The sequence below is a fragment of the Emys orbicularis genome, chromosome 11, assembly GCF_028017835.1.
Source record: "Emys orbicularis isolate rEmyOrb1 chromosome 11, rEmyOrb1.hap1, whole genome shotgun sequence".
Taxonomy (NCBI): domain Eukaryota; kingdom Metazoa; phylum Chordata; order Testudines; family Emydidae; genus Emys; species Emys orbicularis.
In genome coordinates, this window is record NC_088693.1 from 80,926,839 (window position 1) to 80,941,085 (window position 14,247).

A 14,247-nucleotide genomic window follows, 5' to 3' on the forward strand; every position below is an offset into this window, starting at 1 on the left:
TGGCAATCCCAAGGGGGTTTCTGTGACCCAACCCATCACAGGTGCAAGTTGGAGTCATTTGATCAAGGGGTTCCTCTGATATAGCTGACCCAACCCCAAAATAAAGAGTTAATGTTAACAAAGTGCTGTCAAATCCATGTCCATATGAGGCTCCAAAAACCTGCAGAAGGTCAATAATCGTGTCTTACCTGTTCTCTTCTCTCCATCTCACCCCATTTCACTTTCCCACCTTCTCTGTGACACCCTCCTCCCCCCCCCCCCCCGCCCCGTCCACCTGTTCTCACTTTATTCTGGGCATGTGAAGAGCTGATTCAGGCAGCAAGGTGACCGCCCATCAACAAGACACAGAAGACAGCCATGGCCTCAGCCACGCCCATAGGGAAAGCGTTAGAAGAAGCCACGTGCTCCATCTGCCTGGAGTATCTGACGGAGCCAGTGACCATAGACTGTGGGCACAACTTCTGCCGAGCCTGCATCACCCAGTACAGTGAGCGAAGGAGGCCTCAATCAGGCACAAAGTTCCCCTGTCCCGAGTGCCGAGCGCTGTTCCAGAAAGGGAATTTCAGGCCCAACAGGCAGCTGGCCAATATCATAGAGCGCATCAAACCACTGAGGTTACAGCCTGGGCAAGCGCAGAATGAGAATCTGTGTGAGACACACAAGGAAAAACTCCAACTCTTCTGTAAGGAGGACGGAAAAGCCACCTGTGTGGTCCCCATAGAGGAAGTTGCCCAGGGTTACAAGGTAGGAATCACTGCTGCTCTTGGTGAAGGAACCCCTTAAGCGCCCCGTTGTGTTTCTCCAGAGCCGGCTGCTGGGGGTGAGCGGGAACTCACACGACTGAAGGGAGGTGGATCCAGGGACCCAGGCGCTGCCAGGCTGGGCAGTGAGGGGTCCATCTGGGTCCATCTCTCTGCCAGGCAGGGGTTCCGATGCGAGGTGACCACGGCCACCTTATGGTATCTGAATGGAGGAAACCAGGACCTGTGCTCTTCCCTCTTCAGTGTGTGGGTGAGGCTGAGGGGTTGGCTCAGACTGCGGGTTTGGGGCTTGCTTGCAACTTTGCAACATCAGGAAGGAAAGGCATTGGATTCTCCATTTTGCAGGCATCTCCCGTGGAGACCCGGGCATATCCCATTGGGGCGTTACCCAGCATGGGTGTGTTTGTGTTGTGGGGCTCTGTGAGGGAGGGTTGTTTGAAGAGGGGCCCAAAGGGGAGGGGAAGTGCAGTGTTTAAGAGCAGGAGAGGGAGGTATGTCCAGCGTGGGACATTGGGAGCTGGCCTGAGATGAATGACATCCCCCAAACAAATGACACCTGAGAGATGAGGAAATGGGGAAAGGGGAATAGAGATGGTGCTGGATCCTGGGCCCCAGGGTCTGTGCTTGGTGTCGCACCATAGAGACATAGACCTGCACCCGCGAGGATTCCCTTGCCCTGGTGAGCGCTAGGGGCTGCATCCTGAGCCTTCAGCTGAACTCCTGCGTTCCAGAGGGCTCTGAGAGCAGCAGCCGAGTGGGGAAGAGACTCCCCCGGGATCAGCGTCTCAGCCAGACGATGCCCCAGGCCCTGCAGCGCTGACCCTGCTGCCTCTGCCCAGGGCATTCTCCTGGCTTTGTTACAGAAATGTGCATTGCACATAGGGCAGGACTGAGGCCACCCAAGGCCCAGGCTCCACACGGTGTCATGGGGCCCCGCTGTGACCCTGCCCCACTGACAGTGGCTGTGAAAGGGGCAGGGCCGGCTCTGGCTTTTTTGCCGCCCCAGGCAAAAAAGCCTCCCCCCCCGCCCCGCGCGGCAGGGGAGGGCGCCGAGCCCAGCCGCGGGCCGCTCTCCCCAACCGGCCGGAGCGCAGCGGGGAGGGCGGCGAGCCAGCCGGGGCTCCGCTCTCCCCAGCGGCCAGAGCGCCCCGGGGAGGGCGGCGAGCTCAGTCGCGGCCCCGCTCTCCCCGGCGGCCAGAGCGCCGGGGGAGGGCAGCGAGCCCACTGCAGCTCCGCTCTCCGCGGCGGCCGGAGCGCCGCGCCGCCCCCCTCCAGGTGCCGCCCCAAGCACAAGCTTGGTGGGCTGGTGCCTGGAGACGGCCCTGGAAAGGGGCCATGCACCCAAGGGCTGTCTGCTGTGGGTGGGGCCTGCAAACTTCTTTGACCAGGCAGGGGGTGTGGCTGGGGGCTCCCTCCCTTTGGGGACACTGGGAGCAGGAGCAGGGGGGTCCCCTCTCCCTAAGAAAGAGAGAGAGAGACAGGGAATCCCCCCTCCCCGCAGTACCATCTCTCTTTTGGTGGGGGGAAGAGCTCTCCCCATCCTGCCACACACAGACTCCTCTGCGAGGGTACGGTTGTCAGGTTAATACCCCCAGAAACACATGGCGTCACCTCTCCGGGTGATTGGCTCAGGCTCTCTGCAGACTCAGGGAGGCGTCACTGTGTCTGTCACATTCGCGGCATGTTTTCAATATTTAATTTGCAACCCGGAGGGTTTGAAACATGCATTTTTAATGGATGCCAAGAGCCTGAGGTAATCACATGACTCCAGTAGCTGGGGTCTAGACATGGTCCTATAGGGCCTCTGCTTCCACCGACCCTGCCCCCTGCAGTCCCCGCCCGTCAGACAGGCAGACTAATGGCTGTTTATCTCACATGATGCCCCTGAAGGTAAAACTCCAGGAAGCCCTGGGCCCTCTGAGGCAGGAGCTGGAGGAGGCCCTGGTGCTGGTGTCTGAAGAGGAAAAGAAAATCAGGGAGTGGCAGGTGGGTGTCTGGCTTCATTCTTCCCGGAGCCCGTCCCCCTGCAGCATTCCTGGGGCTGTGGGGCTGTAAAGCTGCAGGCTGAGGTTATAACCTGCTCTGGCCGTTTGCCTTGGGACGGTGCCATGGAATCGTCTCTGGTGGGGAACCCAGTGCAGCAGCCCTGGGGGGAGGGGCAGTTCCTGGCCCAGGGGCAGTGACACAGACTCACCCCAGGGCTCCCCATACACCCAACCCACACTCACTGCACAGCCACTGTCACTGCACCCAGCCCCCCGTACTGCACACGCCCCACCCAGAGACAGTTCACGCTGCACCCCCCAACTCATCCTGCACCCACCCACCCACTCACTGTCCTGTACACACAGACCCACTCGCTCCTCGTGCAGCCAGAACAGCCAATTCGGGGTGTGGGGGGGGCTCAGACCCTTCTTAAGAGTGGGCAGGAGACACCCCACATTCGAGGGGAAATCCCCTCTGATTGGCTGCCTTTCCCCTGCCTGATAGTGAAGGGCAGCCAATCAGAGCGATGATGTATGTTGATGGACAGCCCAGTCCCTCAGCTTGTGTAGCAAGGAGAGCTCCTGCCCCTATTCCCTCATCCCTCCATATGCCAACCCCCACCCACGTACCACTGCCCCCGTGCCGCCCTTTATCCCGCGCCCACGTACCACTGCCCCCTGTGCTTCCCTTTATCCCGCGCCCACGTACCACTGCCCCCTGTGCTTCCCTTTATCCCGCGCCCACGTACCACTGCCCTCTGTGCTTCCCTTTATCCCGCGCCCATGTACCACTGCCCCTGTGCTGTGCTTTATCCCCCACCCACGTACCACTGCCCCCGTGCCGCGCTTTATCCCGCGCCCAGGTACCACTGCCCCCCGTGCCGCCCTTTATCCCGCGCCCGCGTACCACTGCCCCGGTGCCGCGCATTATCCCGCGCCCACGTACCACTGCCCCCGTGCTGCGCTTTATCCCGCGCACAGGTACCAGTGCCCCCCGTGCCGCCCTTTATCCCGCGCCCACGTACCACTGCCCCCGTGCCGCCCTTTATCCCGCGCCCACGTACCACTGCCCCCGTGCCGCGCTTTATCCCGCGCCCACGTACCACTGCCCCCGTGCTGCGCTTTATCCCGCGCCCAGGTACCAGTGCCCCCCGTGCCGCCCTTTATCCCGCACCCACGTACCACTGCCCCCATGCCGTGCTTTATCCCCGCCCACATACCACTGCCCCCGTGCCGCCCTTTATCCCGCGCCCAGGTACCACTGCCCCCGTGCCGCGCTTTATCCCATGCCCACGTACCTCTGCCCCCGTGCCGCCCTTTATCCCGCGCCCACGTACCACTGCCCCCGTGCCGCACTTTATCCCGCGCCCACGTACCCCTGCCCCCGTGCTGCGCTTTATCCTGCGCCCAGGTACCAGTGCCCCCCGTGCCGCCCTTTATCCCGCGCCCACGTACCACTGCCCCCGTGCCACGCTTTATCCTGCGCCCACGTACCACAGCCCCCGTGCCGCGCTTTATCCCGCGCCCACGTACCGCTGCCCCCGTGCCGCGCTTTATCCCGCGCCCAGGTACCGCTGCCCCCGTGCCGCGCTTTATCCCACGCCCACGTACCGCCCAGGTACCACTGCCCCCAGTGCCGACCTTTATCCCGCGCCCACGTACCCCTGCCCCTGTGCCGCACTTTATCCCGCGCCCAGGTACCGCTGCCCCCGTGCCGCACTTTATCCCGCGTCCACGTACCGCTGCCCCCGTGTCGCGCTTTATCTCATGCCCACATACCGCTGCCCCCGTGCCGCCCTTTATCCCGCGCCCACGTACCACTGCCTCCGTGTCGCGCTTTATCCCGTGCCCACATACCGCTGCCCCCGTGCCGCGCTTTATCCCGCGCCCATGTACCGCCCAGGTACCACTGCCCCCCGTGCCGCCCTTTATCCCATGCCACGTACCACTGCCCCCGTGCCGCGCTTTATCCCGCGCTCAGGTACCACTGCCCCCGTGCCGCGCTTTATCCTGCGCCCATGTACCACTTCCCCCGTGCCGCGCTTTATCCCGCGCCCACGTACCACTACCCCCGTGCCGCGCTTTATCCCGCGCCCACGTACCGCTGCCCCCGTGCCGCGCTTTATCCTGCGCCCATGTACCACTGACTCTGACCCCATCCCACTCCCCATGGTCGATCCTGTCCTCCCCCAAGCTGTTCCCCCACTGCGTTCCTGGTCCCAGCTCTCCCTTCTTACCACAGGGGTCTTCTCGGGACCCTCTGATTTTAGGGAGAGCCCAGATGCTCCCACTCAAGCTTCACTGTTCAAGGGGTCACCAAGGGCAGCCACTGCCTGCCCCCAGTCCAGCAAGAGCACCAGGCTGTACAGGAGAGGGACACGGCCCTCCCACCCTGCTCCTCAGACTCCCTCCCACAGATCAGGGGAGGGGCTGGGGATGGAGATACAGGAGCAGTGACTGGGAGTGTGACCCAGTTACTTTTTCTCAGAAGGGCATTTTGCATTTCCCTTACGGTGACCCATTACTCTAAAGCCTCCTATGGGTACGTGATCCTCGTAGCCCACGACTAGCAGCCCTGCTCCCTAACCCCGAGTCAGAGTCAGCTCAGTGTCTGCCCAGCTCTGGCTCCTGTGGTTTGTTCCCGCTCCATTGTTTACTAAAGGGCAAAGTGGAGAATCGGAGACAGTCGATCACACGTGAATTTAAGACGCTGCACCAGGTTCTGAGTGAGGAAGAGCAGCTGCTCCTGCGGAGACTGGCGGCGGAGGAGAGGGAGACGCTGCAGAGACTACAGGACAATATAACAAAGCTCTCGGAGCAGAGCACCACTCTGATCAATCTCATCACAGCGCTACAGGAGAAGTGTCAGCAACCGGCCGCTGAGCTACTGCAGGTGAGACTGTTAACAACCTCCCCATCATCCATCCTGCAGCCTTAAACCCTCCGGTCAGGGACCAGAGCCCAGGAATTGTGACCAATCCTATTTCCAGTGCCTGCTCTGACAGTTTCCCGACACAAACAGAAGCCCAGGCGTGACATCCTGTCACAGCGACACGCGCAGTCTGTGTTAGAGGGAAACGCAGACATAGCAGGGGCTTTGCCTGTCGAACGGGTGGGGCAGAAGGAGCAAGGGGTTGATGTGGTCCCTGCTGCGACAGCTGGAACCTGACCCAATGCTGCCGATGAGCAGAGATTCTCAGCTCTGTGGGGACAAGGGGGCGTCCAGAGGAGAGAAACACAAGACAAAGTGGACTCTCAAATTCATGACATGAAAGGGCCAAGCCTCTCATCACCGGCCATTGGTGCTGGGGGCCTCCATCTCTGGGTGCCAGTCTGGGATCACTTGGCCTGATAGTGGGAAGTGCTGAGCAGTGGGAGCTGCAGCTGCTCCAGGTGAGGATCTGGGCCCTGTCGCCTTAGATCTGCAGCAGGAAGCTGCACAGGTGTGAGGCTGGGGACAGTTGGGTGCAGCTCTGCAGGGAAGGGGAGGGACAGACAGGTGCGTTAGGGATGCTGCTGCTTTCCTTGTCCCAACAAAGCTCCTTGTTCCGTGTTCGCAGAACGTCACATCCCCCCCAGTCTGTGCCATGGTCACATGACACTCAGCTCCTCTGAGAGTCAGAACCAGGGCGACGGGCACCTGAAATCGGTGCTCACTGCCCAGTGTCCTGCACAGAAGCGGCTGCCCTGGCATGTTAAATATTGTGGATTCAATGTGGTAGAGAATGGAAAGTCACTCGGTGCTTTTGCATGTAGTGTTAACCCAGCTCCCTGTCTCTCTGTCTCCTTTCAGGATGTGAAAAACGCATTGATCAGGTCTGCTCCCATTTCCTTTTCTCCTTCTGTTCCCGTGAGTGATGTGGGTACAGAGCAGATGAGTGATGAGGGGACGTTTTCTTCACAGGAGTGAGCATGTGAAACTCCAGCCACCAGAAGCCGTTTCTCCTGCCCTGAAGAACGGGTATAAAATCTGCCTTGACATGAGGGAAATGCTGAAGAGATTCACCCGTGAGTGAGCGCGCCTCGGCTGGGTTTCCTCTACATGTGGGTGGGGAGGTGAATCGCCAGGTGTTGTGCATGGGGACAAATGATGAGGGCCACATTGTGACCGGCAGGCTGGTGTGGCAGCAAACCCAAGACCTGGCCTCCCTAAACTAGGAGAAATCCCCTTGCTGGGGATGTTGACAGTCATTCACTGCAAGTCACTGGGGTCTGGGCTCCATTTCTTAGAGAGGGTTGAAGTAGAGCCGGGCAAAATGTTTTTGGCAAATAGTTAATTGGCCAGAAAATTATATTTCGGGTTGACTGAAACGATTTGTGAATTCATGCTTGATGAGTCGCGGCAGACATTATCCATAGGCTAGCTGAAGCGTCCCCAGGTGAGGACAAGCCATTTCCACGGCCTACTGTTTTCGCTGCTGGACCATTGGCACTGTCTGGCTTCTTCATTGTTGTACCTGAAAGGCTAGTTGTGGGTGTTACCCAGAGCAAGCACATTTGAAATACAGATACATAGTCAATATTCCTAACTTTAGATACAAAAATGTTACATGCACACAAATAGGTTCATCATATTCAGCAAATCATAACTTTTCCATAGACACCTCACGTGGCACATTTTGTACAAGATGTAGCTTAAAGTGTGAACTGGGACTGGCCCCCGGTGCAGCTTCTCCCAGATGGAGGAGGCAGTAAGTGGGGTAAAGTCCCCTCCCCTCCTCACTGCCCTGGCCTCATTAGCAACAGTCCCTGTTCCCCCAATACCCGGTTACACTTCCCAGCACCGCGCTCTGCCCTGCCCAGTCATCCTGCCCATGCCCTGGGGAGAGGCCGGGTTGGGCAAGGGAAGGGCCTGGCTGTGGGGTTTGCCTGGGTGGCAGGCGATGCCCATGGGGCCGGCCGGGAGAGTCCCAGCTGCGCCCCTGGGGCAGGACTGCCCACCCAGTGTGTGGAGGGATGGCACCGACCTGCTTTTAGTAACAAACCAACTGTGCATGGCCCCAAAGCAACAGAGATTCCCTGGGGCCTGGCCCTTCCATCACTTCCGTCTGCACCCTAGGCACCCACCTCTCTCCTCATTCCCTCTACCCATCCCCTTCCCCCTGCCCCCTCCAATACCAGCCAGTCCCTTCCCCCTACACTGTGGCACTCTTACGCTCCCCCTTCCCTACTCCCTTTGACACTCCCAACATCTGCTTCTTCCCTATTGGTTCCAGGGCCACCCCTCATCCTCCAATGCCTCATCCTCCAATGCCTGCCCCTCCCCACACCCTTGGTTCCCCCAAGCCTGATCCTCCTCTTCTCTTTGCTTTCCCAGCCTGGTATCTGCCCTCTGGAGCCTGCCCCTCCTCCACCCCCACTGATATCTCCCCCTTGTCCTGCCCCTCCCCTCTAACCCCACTGTCACGGAGTATGGGGGGACTCAGGGCCCTGCACCCCCGGCTTCCTGCGATTCACCATGACTCTCAGCCAGCCAGTAAAGCAGAAGGTTTATTTAGACGACGGGAATACAGTCCGAGACAGGTCTTGCAGGCACAGACAACAGGATACCCCTCAGTTAGGTCCATCTTGGGGTCCTCGGGCCCCCAGCCCCCCTCCAGAGGTCAGAGCCCTCCCTGCCTCCAGCCACCTCACCAGCCAGCTTCCCCGACTCCGCCCTCAGCCTTTGTCCAGTTTCCCCGGGCAAAGGTGTCACCTCGCCCCAGCCCCCTCCTGGGTTCTCATGTTACAGGCTCAGGTATTTCCCTTCAGTCATTCCCCCATCCCCCAACGCAGACCATCCTAGCCACACTCCCCTGTCAGCACTTACAGATCACAGTAAGAACAGTCCCAGTTCGTCACACCCACTCACACACAGACACAGACACACACACACACACACCAGTATTCTCCTCAAGTTCTTTCCTGTGGGTGGACAAGGCCCTAACACCCCTTTAAGGCAACAACATCCCGACACAGCGATTAATGGGGACACAGGTTAATTTCCCTTAAATCCCAGTGACCAGCCCCTGCCCTCAGCACTGACTCTGTGACTTTCTCCCCAGTGGACGTGACTCTGGATCCAGACACGGCTCATCCCAACCTTGTTCTGTCTCAGGATAGGAAACGTGTGAGACACAAAACCAAACGACAAAATCTGCCCAATAATCCTGAGAGATTTGATCCCTGTGTCTTTGTCCTGGGCGCTGAGGGATTCACGGGCGGGAGGCATTACTGGGAGGTGGAGGTGGGAGACAAGACTAGATGGAAACTGGGGGTTTGTAAGGAGTCTGTGAGCAGGAAGAGTCCAGATCACCTGTCGCCTAAAAATGGATACTGGACTGTGTGTCTGAGGGATGGGGAATACGAGGCCCTCACCTTCCCTGTAACCACCCTCCCCGTGGGCATCAGGCCCAGCCAGATGGGGGTTTTCCTGGACTATAAGGCAGGCGAGGTCTCATTTTACAATGTGACTGACAGGTCCCATCTCTTCACTTTCACTGACACCTTCTCCGGGACAGTCCGCCCTTTCTTCAGTCCCTGTGCCAATGCTGGGGGTAAAAACGCAGCTCCCCTGAGAATCTGCCCAGTCCCAGCTCAGGCCGGAGGGAATCTTTGTCCCTGAAGGTGACACCTAAGCTGGCCACTCACACATTGCTGGAAGATCAGACGTCCTGACCCTTCTGGAACAGTGTGACCCTGCCCCCGCGGGTGTGATGGTGGAAAGGACGTCACCTTCCCCCACTTCCCACCCCCACCCCTCTCACTTTCCAGAACCCAGCCTCTGACGGGGGGGAGAGGAGATAGGGGTGCAGGCTGCTGAGCTGTGTAGGGTCCAGGGCAGGAAGGAGTTTGTAGAAGCAGGAAGGGAAGAGCCCAGATCATAAGAGAAAGACTTGGGGGGAGGCCTAGCATTGGGCTAAAAGGTACTGGGGGTCGCAGAGGGCAGCCCAGAGGTAGGCTGGAGCTCCCCAGCTCCTCTGCCTTTCCCCAGCCCTGCTCCACTCAGGTACCCTGTCTCTAGCTTCCTGCAGCCAGGCCCATCTCCCTCTGAATGCAGAGAGTGACCATCTCCTTACTCCTGGCTCAAGCCTTTATACAGGCCAGCTGGGGCCTGATTGGGGCATGGCCCAGCTACAGCTGCTTCCCCCAATCAGCCCAGGTCTTTCCTTCCAACGCCCCAGCCCTCTGCAGGGCTGGCTTTAACCCTTCCCAGGCAAGAGCGGGTGACCACCCCGCTACACTGCCCCATCACAGTTTGCTTCCCCCCTTTACCTATCCTCTTGCCCCGGGGTTGCAGATTGTGATGGACGGGAATCATTCACTCCTGTCAGAATTTCTACCCATGTAACATCTCAATTTTAAATACTGAGAGACAGACAAAAAGAGATTTTTCTAATTTAGAAAATGCTACGATTGTAACAAGGTGTGAATACAAGAATATTTTAATTTACATTTCAACAATATTTCAGAAACATACTCTTAGAAATGGAATTAACATGTATTGTTTGAATGTTCATTGACATGTACATTCAAATTTAACTTCTCTAAATACCTTATTTTTGTTGTTGTTTTAACTGTTATTTCAAGAAATCCCAAATATTTATCGTTACAAAATAATTATAAAACTGTTAGACCAGTTTATTCAATTCTATGTACAGCACAATGTTCACGGGTTATAAACATCACAACTACACACACGTTCAGGTCTTTCAGGACTTGCACTGCACCTTTCAAAAGTAATAGATGGAAAATTGATGCCACGGAACTAACGATGCAAAATATTATTTCAGTTCACTCCTACAAGAGTATAAAATAATATTCCTTGAACTTCTGCTAGACTTCATGTGATTTTTAACTCTCTAGCTACACACAATACTCCCGAGGGAATTCTGCACCCCGGCACATGCACAGAATTCTTGTCAGATGCAGGTTTCTTTTCCTGCAGAAAAACATTCTGCCGAAGAAGTGCTGCAGTTCTTCCTTTCGCCCACCAGAGGCCGAGGTGGCACCAGCCCAGCCGGCTGCTTTCACCACCGCAGCCTCTGGTAGAGCCCGGTTAGGTGGCAGGGGGGCCACACAGGGCTGCTGAGGGGCCACAGACTGAGGGCTCGAAAGGGCTAGTTGCAGGGACAGACTGGGGCGCGGGCTCGGAGCTAGTAGGATGACAGCGTTGAGCTAGGGTCTGAGTGGGTGGGGGCTCCACATGGGGATGGGGGGTAGGGTGAGTGAAGGGACACATGGGGATGGGGAGCAGGGTGCAGGGACAGGGCAGATGTGTCTGACTGAATGGGAGAGGCTCAGGGTCAGCCAGGGTCTGCATGGGGGAGGTTCCCCATCTCCCGAACAATCCCTCTCCCCCAAGAGAAACTGTTCCATGCATCTCCCACCCACACTCAACAACCCTCCAGATTCACTCCCAGGCTTCTTCCCTCTCCCTCAGCTCGTCCGTTACCCCGACTCCCCCAAGCCTTTGTATGGCTTCTCAGGGGTGCGGGAAATACGTTTCTGTACTGTAGTTTAAATGAATTAGCACTCAAAGCTCTGTACTAATATGCCGAGTAAAGAATCTATTAGTCAATAAAAAATTGCTGAATCTTTTTATTTGTATTGTTACAGACATACTTGTTGACAGGTATTTTGAAATAAATTACCAAATAATTGAAACCAGCATGATTATATTATGTTATTTTGACAAATAAAATATGCAGAATTTTAAAATATTGTGTGCAGAATTTTTAATCTTTTGGTGCAGTATTTCCCCAGTAACACGCTGGTCATTAATATAATTCTGTCATGTATGTAGAGGTGCTGTATGACAAATTATAAATGTGTGCTGAAATATGAAGATAAAATATGTTTGGCAGGCATTGACTAAGCCCCACCCGACCTAGCCAAAGGAACGTAGAACGTTGTTCTATCCATCTGAAGGAGCGCAGGCAATCTCCTTACTGTCTCCCCCTGCCTGAGGAGAGCGCGGGCGATCCCCTGACTGTCCCTATGTTCCTGAGGGGAGCGTGGGTGATCCCACAACTATCTGCCCCTGCCTGGTGTGTTGCCACTTTTGCCATCAAAGGGCTTGGCCGAACTACTCTGGCAGAGAGCAATTGGCCTGGGAAATGTCAAAGAGCCTCCCTACACTGTGGGGACTTTTTCCACCATGAGTAATGCCTATTGCTGCCTCAGAGAGGTTAGATCCCTGGGCGAATTGGCACTTTCATCACCTCACTGCACTCAAGCAGCTTCAGGCCTGCAACATCTCATCCCCGTACAGGGGTTCCCCCACATTACGGAGTCCACTGTGTGGAATAAACTGGACTCGTGAATCCAGGGCAATCCACCCTAGGGGTTGTGTCACTTGCCTTTATAGGCTTCCTGTTTATTTCCCCTTGTAAATAAAGTGTACATTGAGTGTTGGTTCATCCATTACGGAGGGGGCAGAAGAGTGTATGTACGAGGCATCAGGCTAGTCCTAGGGGTAAGGACCAGGTCAGCTATCATTGGGGGGTAGGGTACGTTCCTGACTCCCTTAAACAGTCGGGTGGGGGCACCTCCAGTTAGAAGCTGAGACCCCAGGTGGTTGAAACCCACTGCGGCTGAAGCAGAGGGGTAACAGGTGAGGGCGCCTGTTGATGATTAGCTGCCCTTGGAGATACAGCGACCTATAAAACTCCATGACATCCCTTGAAGCAGTTTGTCAGTTGTCTGGTGGCTCGCTATGTTCTGTGGTTTAGATTTACAGGGGTGGGCAAACTTTTTGGCCTGAGGGCCACATCTCGATACGGAAATTATATGGGGGGCCATAAATGCTCACGAAATTGGGGGTTGGGGTGTGGGAGGGGATGAGGGCTCCGGCTGGGGGTGCAGGCTCTGGGGTGGGGCCAGCAATGAGGAGTTGAAGATGCGGAAGTCCTTTGGCTGCCTCTGCTTCCAGGAGCTGCGTGGAGCGGGGCAGCTGAAGTTAAAGGTCTGACAGGCTGGATGCAGCCCACAGCCCGTAGTTTGCCCACCCCTGAAACTTCCAAGGACTAATCTAAGCAGTGTGTAAATCTGTGGCTAGGCCTGTCATGTCTGTCTCTAGTTAGTAACCATGGTTACTTGGGACCCAGTTGTGCCCCTGCAGCTTCTCCATATTGTGTTTGTCGTGTGAAGAGCAAAGGACACATCGGAAGATTTGTTATTTCCCATTCAACTTTCCTCCCGTATTTACTGTCCCTCCCGCACGCCCAGACCAACCTCCCCCCCCCGCGCCTTGCCAGTCACGTACCTGAGCCAGCACCACTGCAGCCATGTCCCTTCCCTGGCCCCTGGGAGGATGGGACGCCCTGGAGCAAGACGTGGGTGTCATTCTGCAGCCTGTCAAGGCGAGAAGGGCAATTGGGCAGGCTCCAGAAAATGGTTTAGTCCATTTCACACCCCAGTGTCTCCTGGGCTCTTTACCTGAAGCCAGATCCTAGATTCTGCCAGGCTGGGAAAACACTTGGTCCCTGTATTGCAGCGCAGCCCCAGCGCGTCCCACCAGGACTAAACCCACTGAGACAGTCTTAGAAGTTCCTGAAGGAAATCTCCGGGCAGGTCTCCTGTTGGCGTAGGAGCCCCCTCCCCAAGAGGCCCATGGGAGAATTCTCCCGTCAGTTCAGCCCTGTCTGCACTGGGGGCTAGGCTGGTTTCACCGTGTCGCTGAGCAATACTGACCTAATTGTCTAGTGCAGACCAGGCCTTAGAAAAGAGCAGAATCAAAGGAGCCGGTTTGGGGGATCCCCCCGACACTGTCCCAAGGCAGCACATTCCCCCAGCAGCGCAGGGACCAGGCAGAGGCAGCAACTGGCTTTTCCTCTCCCTTCTCCTCACCTTCTCCCCAGGAGAGTCAGTCTGCCCCGGGGGGGGGGGGGGGGGGGCTGCAGGGAATGGGTCTGGGCAGGGCTGGGAGCCTGGAACCTCTCTCCCCACCATTGCTCCTCCTGCCCCTTTTCTGCCTGTTTCTTTTCTCCCCTTCCATCTCCCTCCCCCTCTGCCCAGGAGTCGGTCCCTGGGGGTGTTCGCTCTCCTAGCTGGATCGGCTCCTGGAGGGGCCGTTGGGGCATAGTCACTTTCCTACCCAGCCCCAGACCTTTCCCCGGGGTCCCCTCACCTGCAGCTCCGGGGCTGGTGCGGGCAGAGCCCGGGGCTGCCCCACCTGGGGTGGGCACAGACGGGGGCTTGGACAGACCCCACTGGGGAGCAGCAGCGGCTTGGCCCAGGCTCCCAGCTCACAATGGAGGTGGCAGCAGCAGCCTTTAACCCAGGCAGCTCAGCCCCTGGAGGGAAGGGACAGGAGACCCTGCAGAAGGTTTCCCGCACCGCTGGGCTCTCACTGCGCAGGCTAAAGCGAGCTGGCCATGCCCGGTAACAGCTGCTGACGCCGCTGCTCTCACTTGCCATCTCCCAGCTGAGGGGCACAGGGGGAGGAATAGGGAGAATCTGTGCAGGGACCAAAACGTGGCCAGAGTCGGGTGGAACAGTTGGTGGTGGCAGGGGAAGGG

General features: G+C 57.3%; 1 protein-coding gene across 1 annotated transcript; it reads left to right on the top strand.

Moving 5' to 3' along the window:
- The first annotated feature begins 357 nt into the window (after positions 1-357).
- LOC135885409 (E3 ubiquitin-protein ligase TRIM39-like) lies at positions 358-9,350 on the top strand. Its single transcript, XM_065413091.1, has 6 exons — positions 358-744; positions 2,652-2,747; positions 5,409-5,639; positions 6,540-6,562; positions 6,651-6,754; positions 8,791-9,350. The coding sequence occupies exons 1-6, from the start codon at positions 358-360 to the stop codon at positions 9,348-9,350; spliced, it is 1,401 nt and encodes a 466-aa protein (XP_065269163.1).
- Positions 9,351-14,247: the final 4,897 nt, after the last annotated feature.